At 38.0% G+C, this 22,620-nt stretch overlaps 1 protein-coding gene across 1 annotated transcript; it reads left to right on the top strand.

Moving 5' to 3' along the window:
• The first annotated feature begins 7,368 nt into the window (after positions 1–7,368).
• TMX4 (thioredoxin related transmembrane protein 4) lies at positions 7,369–22,117 on the top strand. Its single transcript, XM_026710343.2, has 8 exons — positions 7,369–7,719; positions 11,577–11,692; positions 13,389–13,434; positions 14,964–15,092; positions 15,735–15,780; positions 17,345–17,446; positions 18,551–18,608; positions 19,558–22,117. Exons 1-8 carry the CDS (start codon positions 7,382–7,384, stop codon positions 19,815–19,817), a joined length of 1,095 nt encoding a protein of 364 aa, XP_026566128.2. The 5' UTR covers positions 7,369–7,381; the 3' UTR covers positions 19,818–22,117.
• Positions 22,118–22,620: the final 503 nt, after the last annotated feature.

Here is a 22,620-nt window from a genome sequence, read left to right as displayed (position 1 = left end):
AAAAACAGCCCAACAAAAACATCCTTATATTTAGCATGTTGAGATAGGCGTGTGTGTGTTTGCGTTTAGAGGCGATTGAGAGAGTCTGCTGACTGTCAGTGCTTTTCTTGGGAATCCTTTTACTGAGAATGTCTTCCCCACCAAAATCAACAAGAATTTGATAAATATAATGTGGTATATGGATCAATGTTATCATTCCAAATTATATTTGACAAATTGCTTCATTTTAGAGATTCTTTGGAAGATCAAAACAAGCAGTGCTGAAATGCAATCTATTTACATTACTTGAATTTAAAATATTGGAATCTTATTTTAAAAACAACAACAACAACAACAGTAAAATGAGTTTCTGGCTCCTTATACAATGTCATTCTGCATTATGAATTTTGTTTGTTCAGATGTGGGAGTGCTTGGAAACCGTAAGAAGCCTGCATTAAGGTTATAAGGGCTTGGAGCAAATTCTAGCTCATAGACCAACCCTGGAGAATATACAGGAGGGATGTAAGTTGTGCCATAGTTGCCTACTACTTTTCTTGCACAACTTTAATTTAGTTAAAAATACATTTAAATGTAGAACATTGCTAGGAAGCTGTCATGTTATAAACACCCACTCCTTGCATCATGTTTATTTTTAAGATTGGTAGCTTCAATCAACATCTACTTGCCTTCCTCTTCCCCCAGACCTTAAAAGTAAAAGTAAAGGTTTTCCTTGTCTAGCCATGTCCAACTTTAAGAGTGGTGCTCATTTTCATTTCCTAGCTGAGGGAGCCAGCATTGTTTGAAGACATTTCCATCATCATGGGGCCAGCATGGCTATATGCTGAGTCCACATTACCTTCCAAGCAAAGTTGTACCTATTTATCTACTCACATTTGCCTGCTTTCAAACTGCTAGGTGGGCAGGAGCTGGAGCAAGTAACAGGAACTCACCCCCTCATGTGGCACTTAGGTCTTGAACTGGGGCTGTCAGCTTTCTCGCTGACAAGCTCAGGGTCTTTAACCCCTGAGTCATCACGAGCCTTCTCCCAAAACCTTAGAATGCTAGAATATGGGAAACAGGGGGGATGGCACAAAGGAACTTGATGATCTGGAGAGGTTAATAGAGGTTTATGACTAGTCACACATAAACACGATATGCATTTAAGTAATAAAATAAGCAAACTTCCCCAAAGCAGTATCGTTGTGAAGATAAGATTGCATTTACCATCATGCCTGCCCCACTCAACTGGGTCAGCTCAGGATGATGCAGCAGTGATTTCTTTCAGCCAGCATTTCCTGCTACAGTCTTCTTTTATCAGACCAAGGGCAAAAGAAAGGCAATAGGTTCTCCTGTTTTAGCTAGCTGAGAAATGCAAAGGCAGCTTTAGCCTAATACAGTAGGTCAGCCTGGAGAAGACTAGGCCCACTGAAGCATGTGATCAGATTATAAACCCACCCCCAATACACTGTGGCAGTGGCACTATTTACAACAGTAGAGTGTATTTGGAACACAGAAAACACTGGATATCAGACACATAGAAATAAGGGATAGGCCCATCTAAGATGGCAATTAGGCCGGAAAGAAAAATGAAACTTTGAAAGAAGCCAGGTGTTTGCCTTGAGCACATACTGTATAAAATACACTAGTCCTTGCTTAATGACGCTTTGTTCAGTGACCATTCAAGGTTACGATGATTATGAACAAGAAGACTTATGACTGGCCTTTATAGTTGCGGACATCACAGTATACTGCAGTCATGTGATTGCCATTTGCAACCTTCACATCCTCCGTCTGACCAAGTCAGAGAGGAAGCCATCTGGAAGTCGCAAGTCATGGTCACATGATGACATGCTTAACAAGTAGAATGGCCATGGTAAGTCAGCACGATCATGTGATGTCACCCTTTATGACTGCATCACTTGGCAACAGAGTTGCCAGTCCCAATTATGGTCGTTAACGGAGGACTACCTCTAAAGCCAAATCTTAATCTCCCGCTGTCTATTGTTCATTATACTTAGAGATCCCAGCGGGTTAGGTCCCTTCCTGCATTCTTAAAGATCCTGTCTGACAATTTGGAAATGAGGTTGTGATTCCTTTCTTTCCTTCTCCACAGCCAGCTGCTGTTTTTGGAGAAATTCAAAAGAGCATAGGTCTCTAGCAATTTCCTCCCCTGCTGCTGAACTTACACGAGGAGAGGAAATGAATTTAATCATGAATTTAGCCAACTCGTCCCCAGAGGCTCACTTGCCTAGAAGCATTCATCTGCAGGTGAATTGGAAATACTTTCTTATCTAATGGAAATCTCTAGACTTTCTGTTCATAGAGGTGGCCTCTTACAGTGGGAATACTTACAAAGGGTTGAAAAATGGGTGGGTTCTTTTGTGTTAAGGCCTGCTTTTAGTCAACCCAACAGTTAATGGGAGGATATGGAGGGACCAAAAGGAACACACATTCTACTGAAATGTGAATCCAGCCAGTTCAACCAGTCCTGGCTCCTACCTCTTGCATTCATCACAGAATAAAGACAGAGCTATTCCTTTTCAGCTCAGCCATTCGGTAGGATTTAACCCTTTTAGAGATTACTACAGTTACATTCAAAATGAAGGGAACATCTTTTAAAAAACAGTGTGTGGGACTATTGTCTATCTCTGGCAGCAGAGGCTCGCTGGTTTCAAGGAGGGGCATTGAAAACCATTCTCTGGCTGGTGGAAAATGGGGCAACTTGTTCCAGGCTACTTGCCCAACTGGGCCTCTTCAGCCAGCCTGCTTCCCTGCTGATCTGCTGAAAGAAGCTAACCAATCACCTGATTCCAAGTACCTACCAATCTTCTGCAGACTGGGAAGGGGGAGATATCACTGTGTCCCTTTTCCCCTGAAAGAAAAAGAAACATGGCTGGCCATCGTTTCTACCATCGTTCTTTTTTTTCCTCTGGAAGAAGGAATCTGTGACGAGAGTCCAAATGAATTTGAATTTTGACCTGAACTTTGACATCCACACTTGACTCCTGTTAGTTATGAGTCTATCTTTGCATGCTTTTCTTGACAAAAAATGCAGCAGTGTTTCATTACTACCTTCTCCTGCATGAGATATGGATTCACACCATTGGAGTAGGTTGATCAGCTGGAGAATTAACCTCTTTGAGTCTCAGGGCAATCTTAATCCAATACTTGTCACTGCTTGCACAACAGTCTAGATTCCTAGTCTAGCCCACAGCTCTGTTTCCCCCCCCACCTTATGGTCTCCTATTCAAGTACTAACCCGAATTTGAATGTAAACCTTACTGTTGTAAATGGCTTCCTAGTCTCCAGAGTCACTTTAGCCACCACTGCTGTGCTTTGCAGCCAACCGGGTTGCAATCTTTATTTGTTCTGTCCTTTCCAGATGTAGTATTGGGCTAACATGCAAGCTGAACACTAAGTAAATGCTGAAATCCTTCAGCAGAACTGTGACTCTATGGAGAATGTCTGCAGGGTATGAAAACATTTTTCTTTGGTTAGAAAATATTCCATAATTGCTTCTTGGACGCTCTAACTGCATTTTACGCCTGGCTTCAAAGCAGCAAAAGTTCACCCACTACCTTTCTTCATAATGTTACCAGTTTCAACAGAATCCTAGATGAAGTCTGGAAGGCATTTGATGTAACACCCAGTCCAGCAGTGATTGTCAATACAAAACTCCAGGCATATGTACTTAAAGGCTCCTACTTTTCTTTCAAGGGCTTTGCAGATCCCCTGGGTAAGATGACTTTTTATCCTGGCTGCGCTTTGGAGATTTGTTTTTTTTTTTTTGCCCAACATTGTAGATCCAAATAGTTGAATCTAAGCTAAGAAAGACCAGCTCTTGTTAGTGCTTGCGTGCGCAAATCCCAAGGAAATAGAATAGAATATAATAGAATAGCATTCTTTATTGGCCAAGTGTGATTGGACACACAAGGAATTTGTCTTTGTGCATGTGCTCTCAGTATACATAAAAGAAAAGATATATTCGTCAAGAGTCAAGAATCATCAGGTACAACACTTAATAACAGTCGTGGGGTACAAAACTGACAGATCAGAAAAATCAAACATAAATCTTGAAAGAAGGGGGTTGAAAAATCAAGGAAAAGGTGTCGATTGTATCTGTAAAAACGTCACAGACTTCAGTTTAGGCCAATCTGGTTGAAATAGGTCAACCCCCACCCCCTCCAACCACCCCCACTCCAATGTGGCTATACTTTCAAAGATAGATGACAAACAGAAATCCAAAATGCTTCCTATCAACTGAATGGACTGTTGTAAAGGGCCTAAGGGGATTCTCTAATTGAAACCCAGTCTCAATACCGAAGGAACTTGGAACAGATTCGTGGATCATGCAGAACCGAAACAGAGGTTGCTTCTTTTTAGTTTAATAGGGTGCTTAAATCCAGCCATTGTTTCATCACACTTGTGCCAGAAGCATTGAGGGGCTCCCATGTTGAAAGGATTAGCCAGTGACATCACCAGGATGCCCAGTTGAGGGCTTCTTTCATGTCCCCAACATGAAACCTGGAGCGAAAGACAGGAGCTCACCCATCTTACAGTAGCACTCAGATGTCAAATGTGGGCTTGCTTAACCTCCAAGCCAATGTCTTAAATACATGAAACACCACGCTCCTCTCCAGCCATTAAGGCTTGTAAAGTATGGTCTATAATTCACAATATACAATCACAGCAAACTGTTTCTTTCAGCAAACCAAGATAGAGCAAGCCATGGGTTAACATACTATGTATGTGAATGCAAAGTTGGAATCAACTCTGCAGTTCTGAGTTACTCTGGATATGTGGGGCTCATTCCCATTAAAAGGTTTGTAAGGGAAGGCTGCAGTTTTACTGAGCAACCTTTTACTTTACTAGCATGAATCCAGGTAAGAAGCACCTCTGCATCTCTGTTCTTTGTAGGGGTTGAACTTTTTCAACCTCAGTAAACTTCATGCTCAGATTACGTTGATTATTGCTAGGGTTACCAGATAGCTAAGGAAGATACAAAAAATGAAAAAAAGGCCAAATGAAGGCAAAGGGGAAGAAAGACACACCAGCACTTTCCTGGCTTCTACAACAAAAATTACAACAAAAAGCTGCAAACAGAGTACTTAGGTTCACATATATAAAATTACTTTTTCCAGCATCAGAAAGATGGGTTTTTTTTATCACAATATCTTTATTTTCAAGAACATATACTAGTGATAATACAGAATTGACAATACTCTCCCAATTTCACCATAGAAATGATGAGTCATTGATCTACAGATTAGATTACAGGAATCATAGATTTGAAAGAGTGGATCGAGATTAATTGCTGGGATCAAGAAATAAATGTAGATAGTCCTCACTGACTAACACAATTGGGGCCAGCAACCCTGTAGCTACACAATGGAGTTGTAAAATGAAATGTCACATGGCTATGCCCTTGACAATTGAAAGCTAGCAGTGAATCTTGCAAATGGAAACCATGTGATTGTGGGACACTGTGACCATGTTAAATGCACATTGGTTGCCAAGCATCTGCGTCACAATTGTGTCACCACAGGGATACTGCAAGGGTGGTAAGTGCAAGCACCAGTCTCCTTTCCCAGTGCCATCATAACTTTAAATGGTCACTGAATGAATGGTTTGTAAGCAAGGACTACCTGGAATATAAATTTAGGCAGTCAAGTCTGTCGACAGACAAGGAAAAGAAAGAAGCAGACAATTTACAAGGTCATGATATATGAAAGTTTGAATGACTACTGTTGTGAAAACAATCTAAATTTTTAAAGAAAACCATTTAAAAAGCCAGGCAATATTTGATTTTAAGATTATGCCTGCTAGACACAGGACAAAAATGAGGACACACCACTCTTTTGGTGGTCGTGTAATGATCATAACAATAGCTCTTCTTTGATGCTCAGTGCATTCTGGTTTCTTCTCATTAGACTTCTCTAATGTTTGGTTTCCATAACATTTCCATAAACCGTAATTATGCTTTGTTTGTGGGAGGGTTCCTTAAAAAAAACAAAACACCCCACTGTTCTTTGAATTTGGCTGGCTGACTGCATGACTCCAGCTGTTGTGGTTTAATATATGACTCAGTTCAGAGTGTGAACCCAAACGCCAAGCCTTGATTAAGCAACCCATAACTTAGCAAGATATCCAACCGAGGTCTCTCATTATAACGCATCAAAAAGGTTGTGTGCCAATGTTCCATCTCTTGCCAGTCTCAATCCTATGAAACCGCAGAAGGCTTCACTTCCAGGAATCCAAGCAGATCTTCCCTGTCATCTTTTCCTATTTCTCTCCCAACATTCATCCAGCTACTACTTAACCAATTCAGTTGCATAAATCAATCCATGGGGTTGAGCCTAGAAGCAAATCAATCCGATTTTAATCAAGCGTCTTCCCATTTGTATCATGTTATCGGTCATAATTGTTTCTTGCTTTATAGAACAGGACAGAATAGGATAGACTAAACTAGAATTCTGTATTGGCCAAGTGTGATTAGACACACAAGCTACGTAAGCTCTCAATGTACATACAACAGTAGTGATAAGCAACCAAATTATAGTCATAAGAAGATAACACTGTCAAACTATTTAGTAAGATTGTATTACTGTTATTCTTCTCATCCTTCCTATTCCCTATCTCTTCCAACTTATGACTATAACTTTGCTCCTTGTATCTTTACAATGTATATTGTTTAGTTGTTCTCTAGTATGATTTGACTGCTTATTAGTAAACCCATGATTATCACTAAGTGTTATGATTCTTGATGAATGTATTTTATTTTTTCTTATGTACACTGAGAGCTTATGCATCAAAGACAAATTCCTTGTGTGTCCAACCACACTTGGCCAATAAAGAATTCTATTCTATTCTATTCTATTCTATTCTATTCTATTCTATTCTATTCAGAGATAAGGTAATAGGGAAGATGAGAATAATGATGGTAATACTGCCTTTTTAGATAGTTTGACAGTGTTGTGGGAATTAATTGTTTAGCAGAGTGATCGCATGGAGGGGGGGGGAATTGTTCTTGTGTCTAGTTGTTCTGACGTGCAGAGCCCTATAGCGTCGTTTTGAGGATAGAAGTTGAAACTGTTTGTGTACAGGATATGAAGGGTGTGTAGATATTTTCACAATCCTCTTTCTGGCTCGTGTAGCATACAGATTCTCAACGGAAGGCAGATTGGCAGCAATTTATATTACTTTAAAAAAAACACAATTATTTCAGTAGTTTTGTAAAATTATTGGCCCTGAGAAAGTTGTTTTATATTTTGAAGTATGCATACACTACTAACATACAGCCAAAATCAAAGGCGATCACACACCCGTCCACCCCAAAACCCCGCGCATTGCGCTGAAATGCGCTCCTGATGCTCATTCCCACCACGCTTCTTCTACCCCGCACATGGTGGAAAGCCGTCGCATCGAACCGGAAACAAAGGTGGCAATCGGGCAGTCCCGCCACTCTCTCTTCCTTAATTCGGCTCGGTGGCGGCGGTTTAATTTCCTAGTTGCTCAAGATGGCGGCGGCCGTCTTTCCAAGGCGCTGCTGCAGCCGCTGGAGAAAAGAGAGGATAAGTCCGCTGCAGGTGATGCTGTGGGGAGCTGCCGGCCTGGCGTCCCTTCTTACGGTTGCGGCTTCCTGAAGCCGGAGCCGGAGCCGGAGCCGGTGGGGAGCCACGTGGTGGAGCTGAGCGGGTCCAACTGGAGCCTCCTGCTGCAGGGCCAGTGGATGGTGGAATTGTGAGTAAGCTGAGCCGCGTCGGGAAGGGCGCGCGCAAACTTGGAAAGGGAATGCAGGCAGAAGAGCCCTGCCAGCCTGCTCTCTCTCTCTCCCTTAGGACGCCAGTGGGAGGATGGACTACAGCCACCATCATCCCCAGCCAGTTTGCCTAACACATTGCAAGGCAAAAGCAGTGTAGAGGACTACGGCTGCAAGTCCGGATAGCCTGGCTTGACATTTATTGGGCGAGGGGCTGGACTAGATGACCTACAAGATCCCTTCCAAATCTGATTATCTGTATTCTGTATTATTTGGGGACATTTACTTCGGTCCAGAAACGTGGGGGAACCCCCTTCTAGCAGGATTGGCGTTGCCCTGTGTTTAAGTCAGATGCCCTTCATAAACCTAGTTCATCTGTCTTAATTTTGGAGAGTTGGCTTTTTATTAATGCAATTAAATGATGAAGGTGATAAGATTTGGGTTTTTTTTTTTACAAAACTTTTATGGTTTAGGTCTTTTTCGATGGGCTTTAATTAAATCCAGTTATCCCCAATCCAGTGCCTGCTCAAGTCAGGTCAAAGAATTCCAGCCTACTGTTTGGTTGTTCGGTTGTAGTTTATTCGGTTCGGTTAAGTTTAACTTGAGTGTCCTTGCAATAGTTATGCTACACACTGCAAGGTATTATTTGGTATTTGATGCTAAACAACACCTGCTGCAACATGCTAAACCTTGCTAATGAATTGCTACATATATGTAAAGTGCTGCGCCCAAACAAGCAATATTATGGCATAATGTAATGGCGTAGTTTTCAAAATACTTGAAGGCAGTGGCTGAATTCGCACAACAAACTGAACTCACAAACCAATTTAGTGATTGTCTAGTGTATTGCATGAATTAGTCATAGATATGCTTGGGAAGGACATAGTGAAAGAAAGAAAAAAACATGCAGTTCAGGATAAGGGATTAGGTCTACAGTGTATGAATAGCTGTTAGTCACTTCTGATAAGGATGATCAAATTTTGCACATGAAGTAGGTTAGAATTGCTGTTAAAACAACTCACAAATTGGATTAAGTATGTGATATACGGGTGTAATTCCAAAACAGTAAAAAATAGTATTCTAGTACTTCTGTTGCTTTTTTTGTAACTGTTTTTCTGTGGATTTCTTGAAAACTAGCAGTATGCATAACGCATTTCCTGTTTAATCATTAAAGCAGACTTGTATTATTTCCAGGCTTACAAGGCTGCTTCAAAAGGCAAGTGCATACATAGCTATCTACAGGCATGTACATCATCCACAGCTATTCTACTTCCTTGGAAAATACAGAATGGCTGCCCATGCATGAACATAAAATGACAGCCAAGGGCATTTTCCATATTAGATCCATGAACTTAGACAAGACATAGCTTCTTTTACAAGTTGGAAAACAAATTGCTTCCTACCCACTCACTCATATATTGAATACTCATTTTGAAAAATGTACAGACTATTAAAGTAGCAATTGTCAGCCTTTTTATATTTGGTACAGTTATTTTTATTTGGGCACACACATATGCTTTGTCAGATGTGCATATAAAATAATAGCCCTTACTTTAGATCTATAATGTAAAAGACACCCTGATCAAACAACAATCAGATTCTTCTCAGTGTAAATCACTGATGAACCATTGCCAAACAAATGAAGAAACCAAGAGATGCTTTGGTTCACAATTTGAATACCATGATTATAAAGCAAAAGAGAAATATTATTGAAAGAGGAAGTATGTTCATCTCAGCTTAGCCCTCTTTTAGACATGGATGAAATCCTAAATTATCACGCAATGAAGTTTGGTTATGTCTGGGTTTTTTCCCCCTTAACACAAATGTATAGAATACTGCAGGGTTTCATTGATCTGGTTCAGGATATCATATGGATGAGAAATAGATCTGTGAAGTGAAATATAGAACTAATGAATGTACTACAATATATCATGAATAGGTGATTTTATTTTTTAATGGCTTCTGGCCATAACATTTTTTGTGTAACTACAGCATGTTGGAAATCAAGTGAGTTGGGGACTTGAAGATACCACTAAAATATTATAAAACTAGCTGTCAGAATTACATTATATACTTTATAATTTAGGAAGCCGTATGTGTTTTAGCAGAAAAGTAGCAGTTAAACATCTCCAGAAGCAGTTTGCAAAATGTTCTGTCACAGGATGTTCTGTGAAATGCAGAATACACTAAATGGCTTGTTTTGGGACTGGAACATTGCATGATGTCCTTGCTTGATAGACAATAGTATAAAATCCTTACATAAGAAACACTGCATCGATTGTGAAGCTGGTTCTCCTTCCTACAGGTATATTTTTTGCAAAATAACTGTAAGTGTGCATCTTCTGCAGCATCCTTTCCCCTTTGTTGGGCCCTTCTTGGCCAGAATATTTTTTTTATGAGCTAATATATTAAAAACGTTTGCTGCCTAGAAGGTTTGTCTTTATTCCTGAAAAATTACATTATGCAAGGTGACTGCAGCAGACTGGGTGGTGTTAAATACTGTTTTTTTGGTAAGAATTTTAAGAGTATTTGCTATGCTAATTATTTGGACGTTATGTTGTGAGGCTGTTGAGTTGTTTGGTTTTTTTTAATTGTGTTTCAACTTTGCTGTTAAAGAGCATAGCTGTTCTCTCAGGATTACTCATGTACACTGAGTTTTTCAGTCAGCATGCCTGCAGATGTCTCCTGTAAGAAAGTGTACCTCCTTCAAATGGCTATATAAGATCACTGTTGAATACGGTGATCACATATAGTGGATAAATGAAATATAAGATCCGGGGTGTAGCTCTACATCAAAACGTTTAGAATTTCAAACATCCTGTTAGAATTCAAAACAGCAATACTGCCTTGTTAGAAATGTTGTGACCACCCTAAAATATTCCAAGTTTGTAAACTGTTTGGACAAAGTGTTGGAATATTTTGAGTAATGTTGAAATAGCTTGTTTCCAATTCAAGACATTTTGAGGTTGAAACATTTTGCATGCCGTACAAGTAGTTCTTGACTTAATAACATTCACTTAACAACTTTTAAAAGTCAGTATTGAAAAAAGTAAATTGTAACCAGTTTTTGCACCTATGACTATCACAGCAACCCATGGTCACATGATCGTCATTCATGACCTTCGGGAGGAAGGTTCCAAGAAGCAAACTCAATAGGGGAAGCCAAATTCATTTAATGGCCATGATGAGCTTAGCAATGAAAGTTCAGTCCCAATAGTGGTTGTAAGTCAAGAACTGCCTGTATATAATTTGGCCTATAGCAGTGTATGCCCTGGATTAACCTATTGTAGAGGTTGGACACATTTTTTATTGTTTTTTACATTAGCCACTACTGTGTCAATGATCTGTGAAATTGAGCCAGTTGGATTTTTGACATTGATTGAATGTGGAAAAAATTAATATTGTTTGGCATATCTTTTGGGTGAAATTGGAGAATAGAATGATTGTGGAAGTGTAATATTTGCTTTTTGGTGCAGTATTATGGTAGAAAAAGATCAAATCCAGGCTGCATTGCAGAATCCTTGCATTGAAAAACATTAGGAGTTGAAAATATCTTGTAAATTTGAAACTATTGTTCCAACTTTCTCTGAACTTAAAAGTGTTCCAAGATCATAAAAGGTATGTTTTGTGCTCAGATTTCTTAGAAATACGTAGAAAAGTTCTAGTACAACCAGAACAGCCTGTTTGGAACTCAAAGCAAGATACTGAATTCAAAATGTTTTGCCCTTGTCTTTTTTCTGTTAACTGCTGTCAAAAGCCTATAGATTTTGATAAATTGGAAATCACCAGCAAATAATGAAGTCAGCTCATGCTTATATTGTACTGTCACTTTCCTTAGCTATGCTCCTTGGTGTCCTGTCTGTCAGCAAATGGAATTGGCGTGGGAAGCTTTTGCAAGAAACAGCAAGGAACTTGAACTCAGTGTGGGCAAGGTTGATGTCACTCAAGAACCAGGTAAGTAATGAATAATCATACAAACAAAAATCAATGCAAGTAATTTAATTGCTTTTTTTATGTGAGCAATTTAATTGCTTTAAAAAATGGAAACAGGATATTAAGTCTTAATGTTATTAGCCCAAATTTAGATTAGTTTTCCCTGAACTCTGATAAATGTCTGATATGATCACTGTGGTCAGCACTCATAGTCCAGTGAATCTGGATGATGACATAGTGGCTAAAGCTGCTTTGGAAATTAGCACTATTGTGTAAGATAGCCCTGGACTTGCCGTAATGGAGCCCAATCATTATGGTTGCAAGTCATGACCTCATTAATTGAGGCGTCCACAAGATTGCCTCACTTAACGGCCCTTAACCCTGCTCTCCCATTAAACGGAGCATGGGATAGTTCAGGTGAGCGATGATCGGGGAGGCCTAGTGCAGGCTTAGGCCTGCCTAGCCTAGACATCCCAATGCCTCTCACCATTAAGTGACACTCACCATTGTGAGGGTTAACCTTGATTTCCCATAGGCCTTTGGCCTGCTCCCTGCCCCACTGTGTCCCATACCCTCCTCCCCATCTTTTATCATTTTTTCCTACTTATCTTTTGTTGATATGTAGAGCTTGAGCTCACATTGGGAAAGGAAGACCAGGCCGCTCTGCCCCTCAGCATTCCTAGGCTATGTGGCTCCATCTTGGAAGCAAGCACCATTTTCGGCATGGTCTCAATGATTTTTTTTAAATCTCTAAACGTACTTATAACTTCTTTTGTAATAAATAGAAGAAACTCACCCAGTGAAGTCCATAAAAACTTGGTGTTCCAGAGGTTTGTAATGTAAAAAAAGAATTTAAAAATCAATTCCAAGGTGATTAAGAAGCAGGGAATGGTTGAATTTTGAGTCCTTAAACCTTATATTACAACTGTGAGTGTAGTTGTAATCGTTAGCTTCTAGTCACTCAGCTTATAAGCAGACCTCAAAAATACTGGTTCCTGCCATCTACTCATGAGGAGCAGTTGTACAGAGTCCATGTGGATTATTTCGAGAGCTCTCCTTTCTCTATAGAGTGATTTTTTTTTCCAGTTGGATCCCACATCCAGCCAAGGATTTCAGCTTTTAGTGTTCCGTTTCTTCAGGAGCAATGGCCTGCTTTGGCCTTACTCTGGAACCTTTTTTAAAATGATATTAACCCTATTGTAGGGTTTATGCTAATTTATGCATTACCCATTTCAAAACAATTTTTGAGAGGAAGGAATCCCTGGTACCAGTAAAAAAAGGTTTTATTTGGTGTGACTTAAGTCAGAAAATGTATTCTTTTTCCAAGATGCTTCTGGACTATCTGTGAACTAACAGCTTGTGTGCTTGGCCAAAGTTTTCTCATGGATATTTTAAAATTGCCCTTGAATATTTCTGAAATGTACTAGGAAAATTCTATTCTGTTAATACTTGGGATTCCTTTCTCTTTCCCTTGTTTCCGTTCAGTGCCTGACCTCTTTAATTATAATTTACATTTTTACCAGTATTGGTTAAGGGGATCCAAAGTAGACCAAATGAGTTCTTGTTATTTATGCGAAGCCATGGGACTGTAAGTTGCCAACTCCCACAAAATGTGTAGAATATGAAAATGAGCTCTTAATTGTAAAGTGTTTGTCAGATGATGATTATGTGTAGGAAGCAAGATGTGCTATTTAAAACAAGTATCTATTCTCCTCAGGTGTAAGTGGCCATTTCTTAGTCACTACTCTTCCCACTATTTACCAGTAAGTATGTATTTTAATTACTCTGAAAACAGTTGCTATTTACAATTGCAATTGAAAATGTTTCCTTTTGTTTGTGTGGCAGAGTAAAATATGTGATGAAGCTAAGGAAAAAGCACCCATATATGCCAATTACATTGGAAAGCAATGCAAACTTTAAAAAAATCTTATTGCAGAGATCTTTTTAGTTTGATGAGCGGAGTGTTGGGAACATGTAAGATTTGGAGAAAAAAATAGTTGAATATAATAGCTTTTTTGGCAGATCTAAGCAATTACAAAATATGTTGTGACCAGACTGCTACTTCTATAACAACGTTTATACAGGCCATTTAATATCCAACTGCATTCTAGAGACTAATGCTAGAGACTAATACTTTGGAGTCTGCCAGCTTCCCATTTTTAAAAAAGTTCAGATATTTTTGCAATTTAAAAAGTCAAATGGATAGAGACACTAATAGGAAATGATGAAGTTTTTCATAGATGGCATTTTGGACACATGATGTTTATGGAAAAATAAGTAGGATTAGCCACAGTAGAAAGCAAGATGTTTTAGTTTCAGAAGAAAATTATGATCTAAACAGGGAGCTTCCTGCTGTCCTTCGTAAAATGGATAATGCGAGCCTGCTGTGACTGGAAAATGAGTAGTAATGTAAGCAGGGGTGGGATTCTACCAGTTCTGTCCACCTCTGTAGAACCGGTCGTTCTGAAGAGCAGCAGACATAGAATCGGTTCTATGTCTGCTGATGTTTTTGCCTGCCCACCCGCCTGGGCTCTTACCTGACCTTTATTTCCTGCTTTTTCAACCTCAGCTGCTTTGCGCGACACAGCTTGTGGTTGAAAAAGCAGGAAAAAGGGGCTTTTCCAACTGCTGTGCACCCGCACGCTCAGCTGTCTGGGCAGCTCAAGTCGTAAATTGCACTCGCGCGACTCGCGCATGTGCGCGTGATGCAGAGCAACAGAACCGGTAGTTATACCGGTCGGATCCCATCCCTGAATCTAAGGCACCAGTAACTTGTCATAAACAAACCACAATGAAATTCACTGTGCATTTCTGCAATATCTCTCCCTTCAATCGGGTGCAGTGGGTTTTTTTAATCAGATTATTTTGATTAATTATTAAAAAATGGGCAAGATAGTAAATTAAGGTTCTTCCTGGGTGTATATACCCCAGTATCCTTTGGAAAATACAAGTTAGATTTTTGGCCCAGAGGAAACGTGCTATGATAGCTACCTAAAACAAGTAATTAGGTGATTGAGTTGTATGTAATAAGAATAAAAGGAACTTTTTTTTGTTTTTTTCCTGAATACATCTCCTTATTACTTTTTTCTCTTGCTTATTTTCATCTCTTCCCCCCCTCCCGCTTTCCAATTCCCCAAGTGGAATAATACTTTTAAGGATGTAGAGAAAAATAGTATAAAAAGGATCCGGTTGTCTGTAAAAGTTGTTAATTTGTATGAGTGCTGCTCTGGTACACTGGAGAGTAACAAGGTTTTAGATTCAGTAGTGTAACTATACTTTAATCTGTTTTCAGTGCAAAGGATGGAGTTTTTCGCAGATACCGTGGCTCGAAGACATTGGAGGATCTAGAGAGTTATATCCTGGAGAGAAAATGGGAAAGTGTAGAACCTGTGGCAGGATGGAAGTCTCCCACATCTCTAATGTAATTATAATGCAATATTGTGTCCCAGATTGGAATTTCATCCTAGGTTAAATGCAGCCTTAGCTGAAAATAGCAATTCCCAGTTGAACATTGTTTGCACTTTTTAACTTTCAGGGTGACTTATTGCGGTAGTTTATGTTTCATTCTGCTCTGCCATCTACTGGTAGAGATTGTCCAGTGCTTTCAGGATTATAGGAAGGTATTTACTTTGCATTTAATTTTGAGCTGTAGGTCCATGTTTTTAGGGAATAAAAATCACAGCAGGTAGTCATTGGTTGTGGTGATGACATATGGAATATAAGTATTTAGAAGGTACCTATAGAGTACAGGTTAGTGAAGATTGCTATTATATCTTGTGTGAAGTGTTTTCATTATGATCATTTCTGTATAAATGTAGATGAAACAGTGTGATAAAAATCTGATAATTTTGTTTTACTAATTCATTCTGTAACTATTTTAAAGGTTGGTTAGAGAAACACCATACTTTCTTTTATTTCCATAGTTAAATTATTATATCTCTTTTGATCAAATAACAATAAGAACAATGAAAAATAATAGAATAGTAATCCCAGAACAAATGGGAACACGCTTTTTCAATCTTTAATTATTTTTAGTGATCGTGTTTATATTGATTCTTATTAGGATGTATGGAATGGCAGGACTCTTCCATTTGTCTGGATGGATCAGAGTAAGTAAGCAATATGTATCTTTAGTAATACAGAAAAACTTTATACCTGAGCTTGGTTTTTAAAGGTCTGTCATGTTTCTCAATAATCATACAGCTTACGTTTCTTTATACAGTATGGAAAGTATATAGATCAAACTATTAAAACTTTGGTCCAAATCGTGATAAATAATTGAAATTTTGTAAGTTTTATGATGGGGTGCAAGATTTCAACATGGTTGCATATCAACACTCCATATTCTGCCATATGGGTAAAAGCTCCAACAGATTTATGAATTCTTCAATACAGTGTTTTAAATTAATTATATAATTCATAAATTTCCACTTAGAACAGGGGTGTCAAACTCGCGTCGTCATGATGTCACATGGCATATCGGGACTTTTTTCCCCCATCACTAAACCAGGCGGGGGCAAAGCCAGCACATCATGCATCCAACCCGCGGCCTGCAAGTTTGACACCCCTGATTTAGAAGGTATTAATAGCAATAGCACTCAGACTTACATACTGCTTCACAGTGCTTTACAGCTTCTGTAGGAGATTTACAGAGACAGCCTATTGCCCCCAACAATCTGGGTCCTCATTTTACCAACCTTGGAAGGATGGAAGGCTGAGCCAACGTTGAACTAGTGAGAATCGAGCTGCTGGCAGAAGTTATTAGGATTATTAGGAGTTTAAAAGAGTGACTGCCCCAATCTTTTGGGCACCAGGAATCAATTCCATAGATACAATTTTTTCCGCGGACCAGAGGGAACAAGGTTTTGCATGCTGCCTGCATCCTGTGGATTGGGCTTCACTTGTTTGTGCAGCCCTGTTGTTGGCATGCCATGGACCAAGGATTGGGGAGCCCTGGTCTAAAACATACAGAACAAAATACACAGTTGCTGTTTACCTGTACTTATTTAGACAATGGTATCAATTGTATTCAGAAATAGAAGTCCTAATATTAATGCTACTTATAAGCCTGGGAATCCAACAGTTGGAATGTTAATGAGAACAACAAACAAGCACAGCAAGACTTCTCTGAATAGGCTCAAAATATCCATTGATTTTATGTATGCACAGATCCTATGTTTTTCTGTAGTTACCTAAGCTTTAAAATCAGAGTAATCTCATTCTGTATCGGTGAGTGTGAAGTGTGTCTTGTGAGAAATTAGAGTAGACGTGAAAATGTTTTGTTCAATAAATTGAATTCAACAGTTATTAGTAAGTTAAAACTTGTGGGGTGTACCTCATCTGAAAATTAATGTTAAAAAAAATTAAAAACCATGGTATTCTGTTTTAAAAAAAACCCCACCTCAAATGCTGAGCGTAGGTATACATCCCAGCTGGCACTACTTAATACCCACAGAAGATATAGCCAATGATAGTTTTATAAAGGATGTTGATTTTGTAAATGATTTATGTGAAATTGATTCAAACCTCTTAAAGTCAAAATGAAACAAAACTGTATGCTTCTGAAATTACATTTTGAGAGTGTGTGAAGATTTGAAGATATATTGTCATTCCAAACAATAACTGATAGATAATGGAACGGCAGTTTCAATTCAAATTATGTTTCTGTTGCAGCAAATCCACAACTATTTTACTGGCACTCTTGGGATTCATATTTGGGTTTCTTATGCCATCTTCATATTAGCCACCCTTCTGATTGGTCTTATCTTGGCTTTGGTAAGAAAATAGTTTTATACTCTTAAACCAAGGTGTAAAAAAATGGGAATAATGTATTGATAACATGCACAGTAAATGGTATCATCTGAAGAGTTAATTATAGATCAAGAAGATATTGGTATTCCTACTATATTGGGGAATTGTGGAAAAATTAATGGTAGGTCAAAACTTTCTATGCTGTCAGGGAAAATAGTAATCAAAAACCTGTATTGTTTCTGGTGCTCTTGATCTCATGAGAATGGTAGACAATTATCTCTCAAACTCCTGGTCTATATTCTCTTGAGCTTTACTTTTTTATCAACTAAGTGATCCTGGTCTATGAATTATAAAACTCAAGAGAAATTAGTATTTCATACATTAATAAATTTTGAAAAGAAATATTACTGTCAAAGGTGTAATGTTTAATTTTTAATTTTATGATGAATTTTCGCTCATTAAACTTGGAATATAGCAAAGAGGATAATTTTATATAAACTGAAGGAAACTTTATCTTTTTGATATCAAGGAATAGATTTATTATAAATTACTTAATCTGTTTTTGAAATGTCCTTATGTTCCAAAAGCGAAAAGATGGCGCAGCATGTTTCTGTGGTTTTAAGTATAAGCAGACATTGAGGCTTAGATATACTGATATCAAATGGATTTTTGGATTTTATCTTTTAAGTTTGTTTTATTTTGATTGGTATAGTATATGTACCTTCTTTTGTATTATATAATTATTGGTGTATTTTGCTATAGTTGTACACTAAAGTTGTACATTAAAACACAAAACAAAAATATCATTAGAGAAATTATACTCTAGAACTTCTATATACTGTTAGAGCACTGCATCAGGACCTTGTCAAGGATTCTGAAAAGTTCTGATTTATGTGGTTTAGAAATAACTGAAGATTGTAAAAATAAACATTTAGAGAGAACTTTGATCTATGGCTTTCTTTAGCACAGCTCATGACTTTCATTGGCAGAAAAACATGGATATTTTGCATTTAAGTGCAACATAATTACAAGCCACTCAGATATCAATAGTGTTGGGCCTATTTGACCATATCTGAAATTCTCTAGGTTAGTTTTACAGTACTTTTTTTCTTTCTTTCTTTCTTTCAGATACTTGTTTTGCTTATAGATTGCATGTGTCCAGCTAAGTCCAAAGAAGAAAGCTTTGGTATGTACATATAATGAAGAGCAATGCTGGTGCTTATAATGTTTGTATATAGTTTCCCGGAATGAACTCGATAGCAAACAGAATAAAAATATATTATACTGAAAGTGTCCCCTTAAAACAAACAATAAACTATGCTGAGGTCCTGAAAAAAAATTGCATTCATATAGTAGTGCCAGGTCCATCAACATCTTGGCCCAGTGCCCTGGAGGTAAAGCCAAGTCTTCACGGTTTTCCTGCAAGTCAACAGGACCAGGACCACCTATGTCTCTAACAGGAGGCTGTTCCATAGGACAGACACCATGACAGAGAAGACATGCTTCCAAGTTCCCACCACACAACGCCTACCATGTCAGTTTAGTAGGAGGGTGGAAACCATTAAGAATAGACTGTACCACAAGTCATCTGGCCCCATGCAATGTAAGCCTTTAAGGTGGAAGCCAGTACCTTGAATTGCACCTGGAAGCCTACTAGGAGCCGAGGGCCAAGGCAGCTCATTCAGCAGTGGTGTTGCATGGGCATACCAAGATGCACCAACTAGTGCTCATGCTACTACATTCTGGATCACCTGCAGCTTACCAACAAGGGCAGCCCCCTAAAGAGTGCTTTGCAATAGTCCAGTGTGTTTACATGGAGGTAGAACACATTTTCAAATAGTATGGCAATACGCCACTCTGAATAATAACCTGTTTTGAGTATTCCCTTAATTTCAACTCTGATAAATAACCTTATCACTGGATTCAAACTTCATGCTGAATCATAATGAAATTGTTTTGGCCTGACTTGTGTATATCCAAACATTATAGTCTGTAAGTAATTCAACACAGAGGTAAAGAAGCTCAGGGAAATGAATTCACAAGGGTTAGTTCTGAAAGCTGGCCCTTTGTAGCTTAACAAAATATTCTGTTTGTACAAAAGCCTATCTCTTCTTTCCTCCATTCTTTTACCTCAGATTCCGTAGATTCTGATGAGAATAAAACAGAAGATCAACAGCAATTGTTGGAGCTTTCAGCAGGGGGCAAAATGCCAGAAGAAGGTTTGTCTGTTGGAGAAAACGAAGAAGAGGGAGAAGAGGAGTCTCAACCCAATTCCTCAGATGACTCCGCAGTTGAAGGATGTGAGGGAGAAAATGATTCGGAGCCTTTCGAGTCTGACAAGTTAGAGGAGACCTCCTTAAGACAACGTAAAAATCCGATGGAGCCTGAACTATAGTGAAAGTAATTGAGAATATACTTTTAAGTGGACCAAAGAAGATTGGGACCTTCATTTCGCAGCTGAAGCCAAATATTTGACTTATAAGCTGTTGCAGCTAAACATAGGCTGACTGCCAGAAAGCATCTGTTTTTATTTTTAAGGTCAATATTTTGAATGTAAAATATGACTAATGTTGAAATCAGAGACATGACAATCAAGCAACCATGTTGAGTTCAGGGATAGGTAAGAGGTTTTATTGCATCAGCCATACCATAAACTCTATGAAGTGGTCATTCTATATAACTGCAAATTGTCTGTGTTGCAGAATTAAGTATAAAACAAGGAAAGTTTTTTTGAGGCTTGCTGGTACAAGTTAATTCCAAAATGTACAGTTGAAGACAAAAATCTAGAGGACTGAAGGCAGCTTAAGACAGTGATAAGGTTTTACTGTTTTATGTGCTTGAACAGATAACTCTTCATAGCTCACAGAGGTCTTTGGCTCTAGTTACGTAAGGTATTTCCTACAGGCTTCAGAGCTATGATGTGTGCTTCAGGGGAGATCATAGTATAACAAGAACTATGTTTACAATATAGTTTACAAGCTGCAAGGTTTTACTTTCAGCATCCTTTCTTGAAAGACAGGAAAGGGTTTTTAAATATGGATGTGGCTTTCGTACAACAATCAGTTTCATATCCATTGTCCCAATATTAATCTGTCAAGTCAATACCTCAGGATCTGAATTGTTGTATTTACTCAATACTGCTTTAATATAACATAGATTCTTTTATGCATTACAATTCAACTCAATCCAGGAGACACCTGAAAAAATATTGCAAATTTCTTAATGCAAACAGAATGTCTGGATGCATAAATTGATTTTTAATTTGTCCTCAATAATCAGAGTATTTATTCCGTCCCATACTTGTCAAAGTTCTGTATAGTATAGATATGTGAAGTAATCATATAAGTATCAGTATTCCCTTGTAAGGTTATGTAAGTGTTGAATGCATTATGATGAATTAAGTTTATCAAAGAAGCAACTCAGAATAGTGTTACTCCCCTTTGTGTTTAGAGACAATTATTTTCAGAGGTATCCAGCAAATTAAAATGAATGTCAGGATCATTGTTGAACATGCTATTCAACTTTTAGGTTGAGAGATTTTTTAAGCCTAAGAAATGATAGGCTGAGACGAGAGTAGTAAAAATAAAGCACTATATTTGCTTTATGTGCATGCTGTCATAATATTTGTCAGTTGTGTCCTCTGTTGATTAGAATATTATTTTCAAATTTTTGTTAACCTTTTATTGCACTAAAATGAGTCCTAACATCTGTACAATTTGCTTAGTAAAAGACCTTTTTAAACAAGTTTAAAAAGTTTAAAATTATCCATTGCACTTTGTTAATATTACAGAATATAAGGCAAATAGATTTAAGTGCTCCGGGTGGGGGAAGCATTTCGAAGCAAATAAATGTTTAAATGTACATAATTAGCCTGCTGTGACTACATTAAAAAAATACATGTTTGAGAATCTTAATGTAGCACAGTTAAAGAAACTGATAGTGCAGCATCTGCATTGCTAGCATTTTTTTTTTGTGCTGTTAAAAGCATCAAAAAGATAAGTTGTTAGCTAGTTATTTGATCTGATTCTTAAACTTCTGAACTTTACTAATATGACCAAGCATGTTTTTTTGATAACGTAAAAGATTCAGGTTGAGTAAAAAATTCAGAGTTAAATGCCCTGTGCTCAGTATGACAGTTCTCGGTATATTTTTCACAGTCTTCCTTATTTGTCTTCCATTTTTTTACAAGGTAAAGTATAAGAATTTAGTTCATAAGATTTCAGTTCAGTTTATTCTTGCTTAGAGAGTTGATGTCTTGATGTTTACGTGTATATATAAACCACTGCTTTAAGTTTAAGCTTATAATAAAGATGATTGCAAAGCATTCCAAAAGAATTTATTAAATTTGGGGTGGGGTGGGGTTAATACAGAAAAACGTGAAATGATTTTGAAACAGTGGTCACTATAACCTCTGTTCATAAGTTTGAATGTATAGATGCTTATCTTTTAAAAGCAGCAAGTAGAGTAAACAAATTCATTTGAAGATTCTTAAAAGAGTTAATATTTGGCAAGTAAACTTCTTTGCCCAGACGTTGCTATTTTTCATCAAATTTTAAAAAGCAACATTACCATTTATGTCTCTAATTGTTACTTTAAATGAAACTTACTCAGTTTTTAGTTTAATTTGACATGAATTCTATGTAAAACATTTATATTAACATGCTGCTTTATTAACTATAAACTGTATTTATTATATATTTCTGTGTTCACTTAATGTTTGTTTATTTAAGGTGTTTAGCGTTTATAATCACATTCATCCCTCATCTTCCTTCCCTGATACTCTATCTCAACTGTTGCTTCAGTTTCCAGAAATCCTCTGAAAGCCAGGAGGTTTTCCGGGCACTGACTGAGACCTTAATCATCATGTACCAGAGTCTCAGGATTAATCCCGAATTTCCTTTGGAACCAAATAGGGTCCATTCAGCCCTCACGGCTGACTGATTTAATAGGGACACCCAACCTGGTCTTGGTTATACATGCCAAGTCAGCCCTCTTATACACATGAAGTCAAGAACAAGAGAGGCTTAATTATTGGTCAACCTGGCATTTAATAGCAGTAGTTAGAAACCAAGGTCTGCTAACCAGGCCTAAGGAAATAACCTTGGAATCAACTGGAGACATTGAAATATCTTCCCCAGGACCAGCCAGCTTTGCCCTATCTCTTGTCTAAGGCCAAATCTCCCTGACCTGTACCATCC

Source organism: Pseudonaja textilis, chromosome 1 (genome assembly GCF_049901715.1).
Source record: "Pseudonaja textilis isolate UNSWEBS1 chromosome 1, rPseTex1.2, whole genome shotgun sequence".
Classification (NCBI taxonomy): domain Eukaryota; kingdom Metazoa; phylum Chordata; class Lepidosauria; order Squamata; family Elapidae; genus Pseudonaja; species Pseudonaja textilis.
This window is presented reverse-complemented; position numbering and strand designations above follow the sequence as displayed.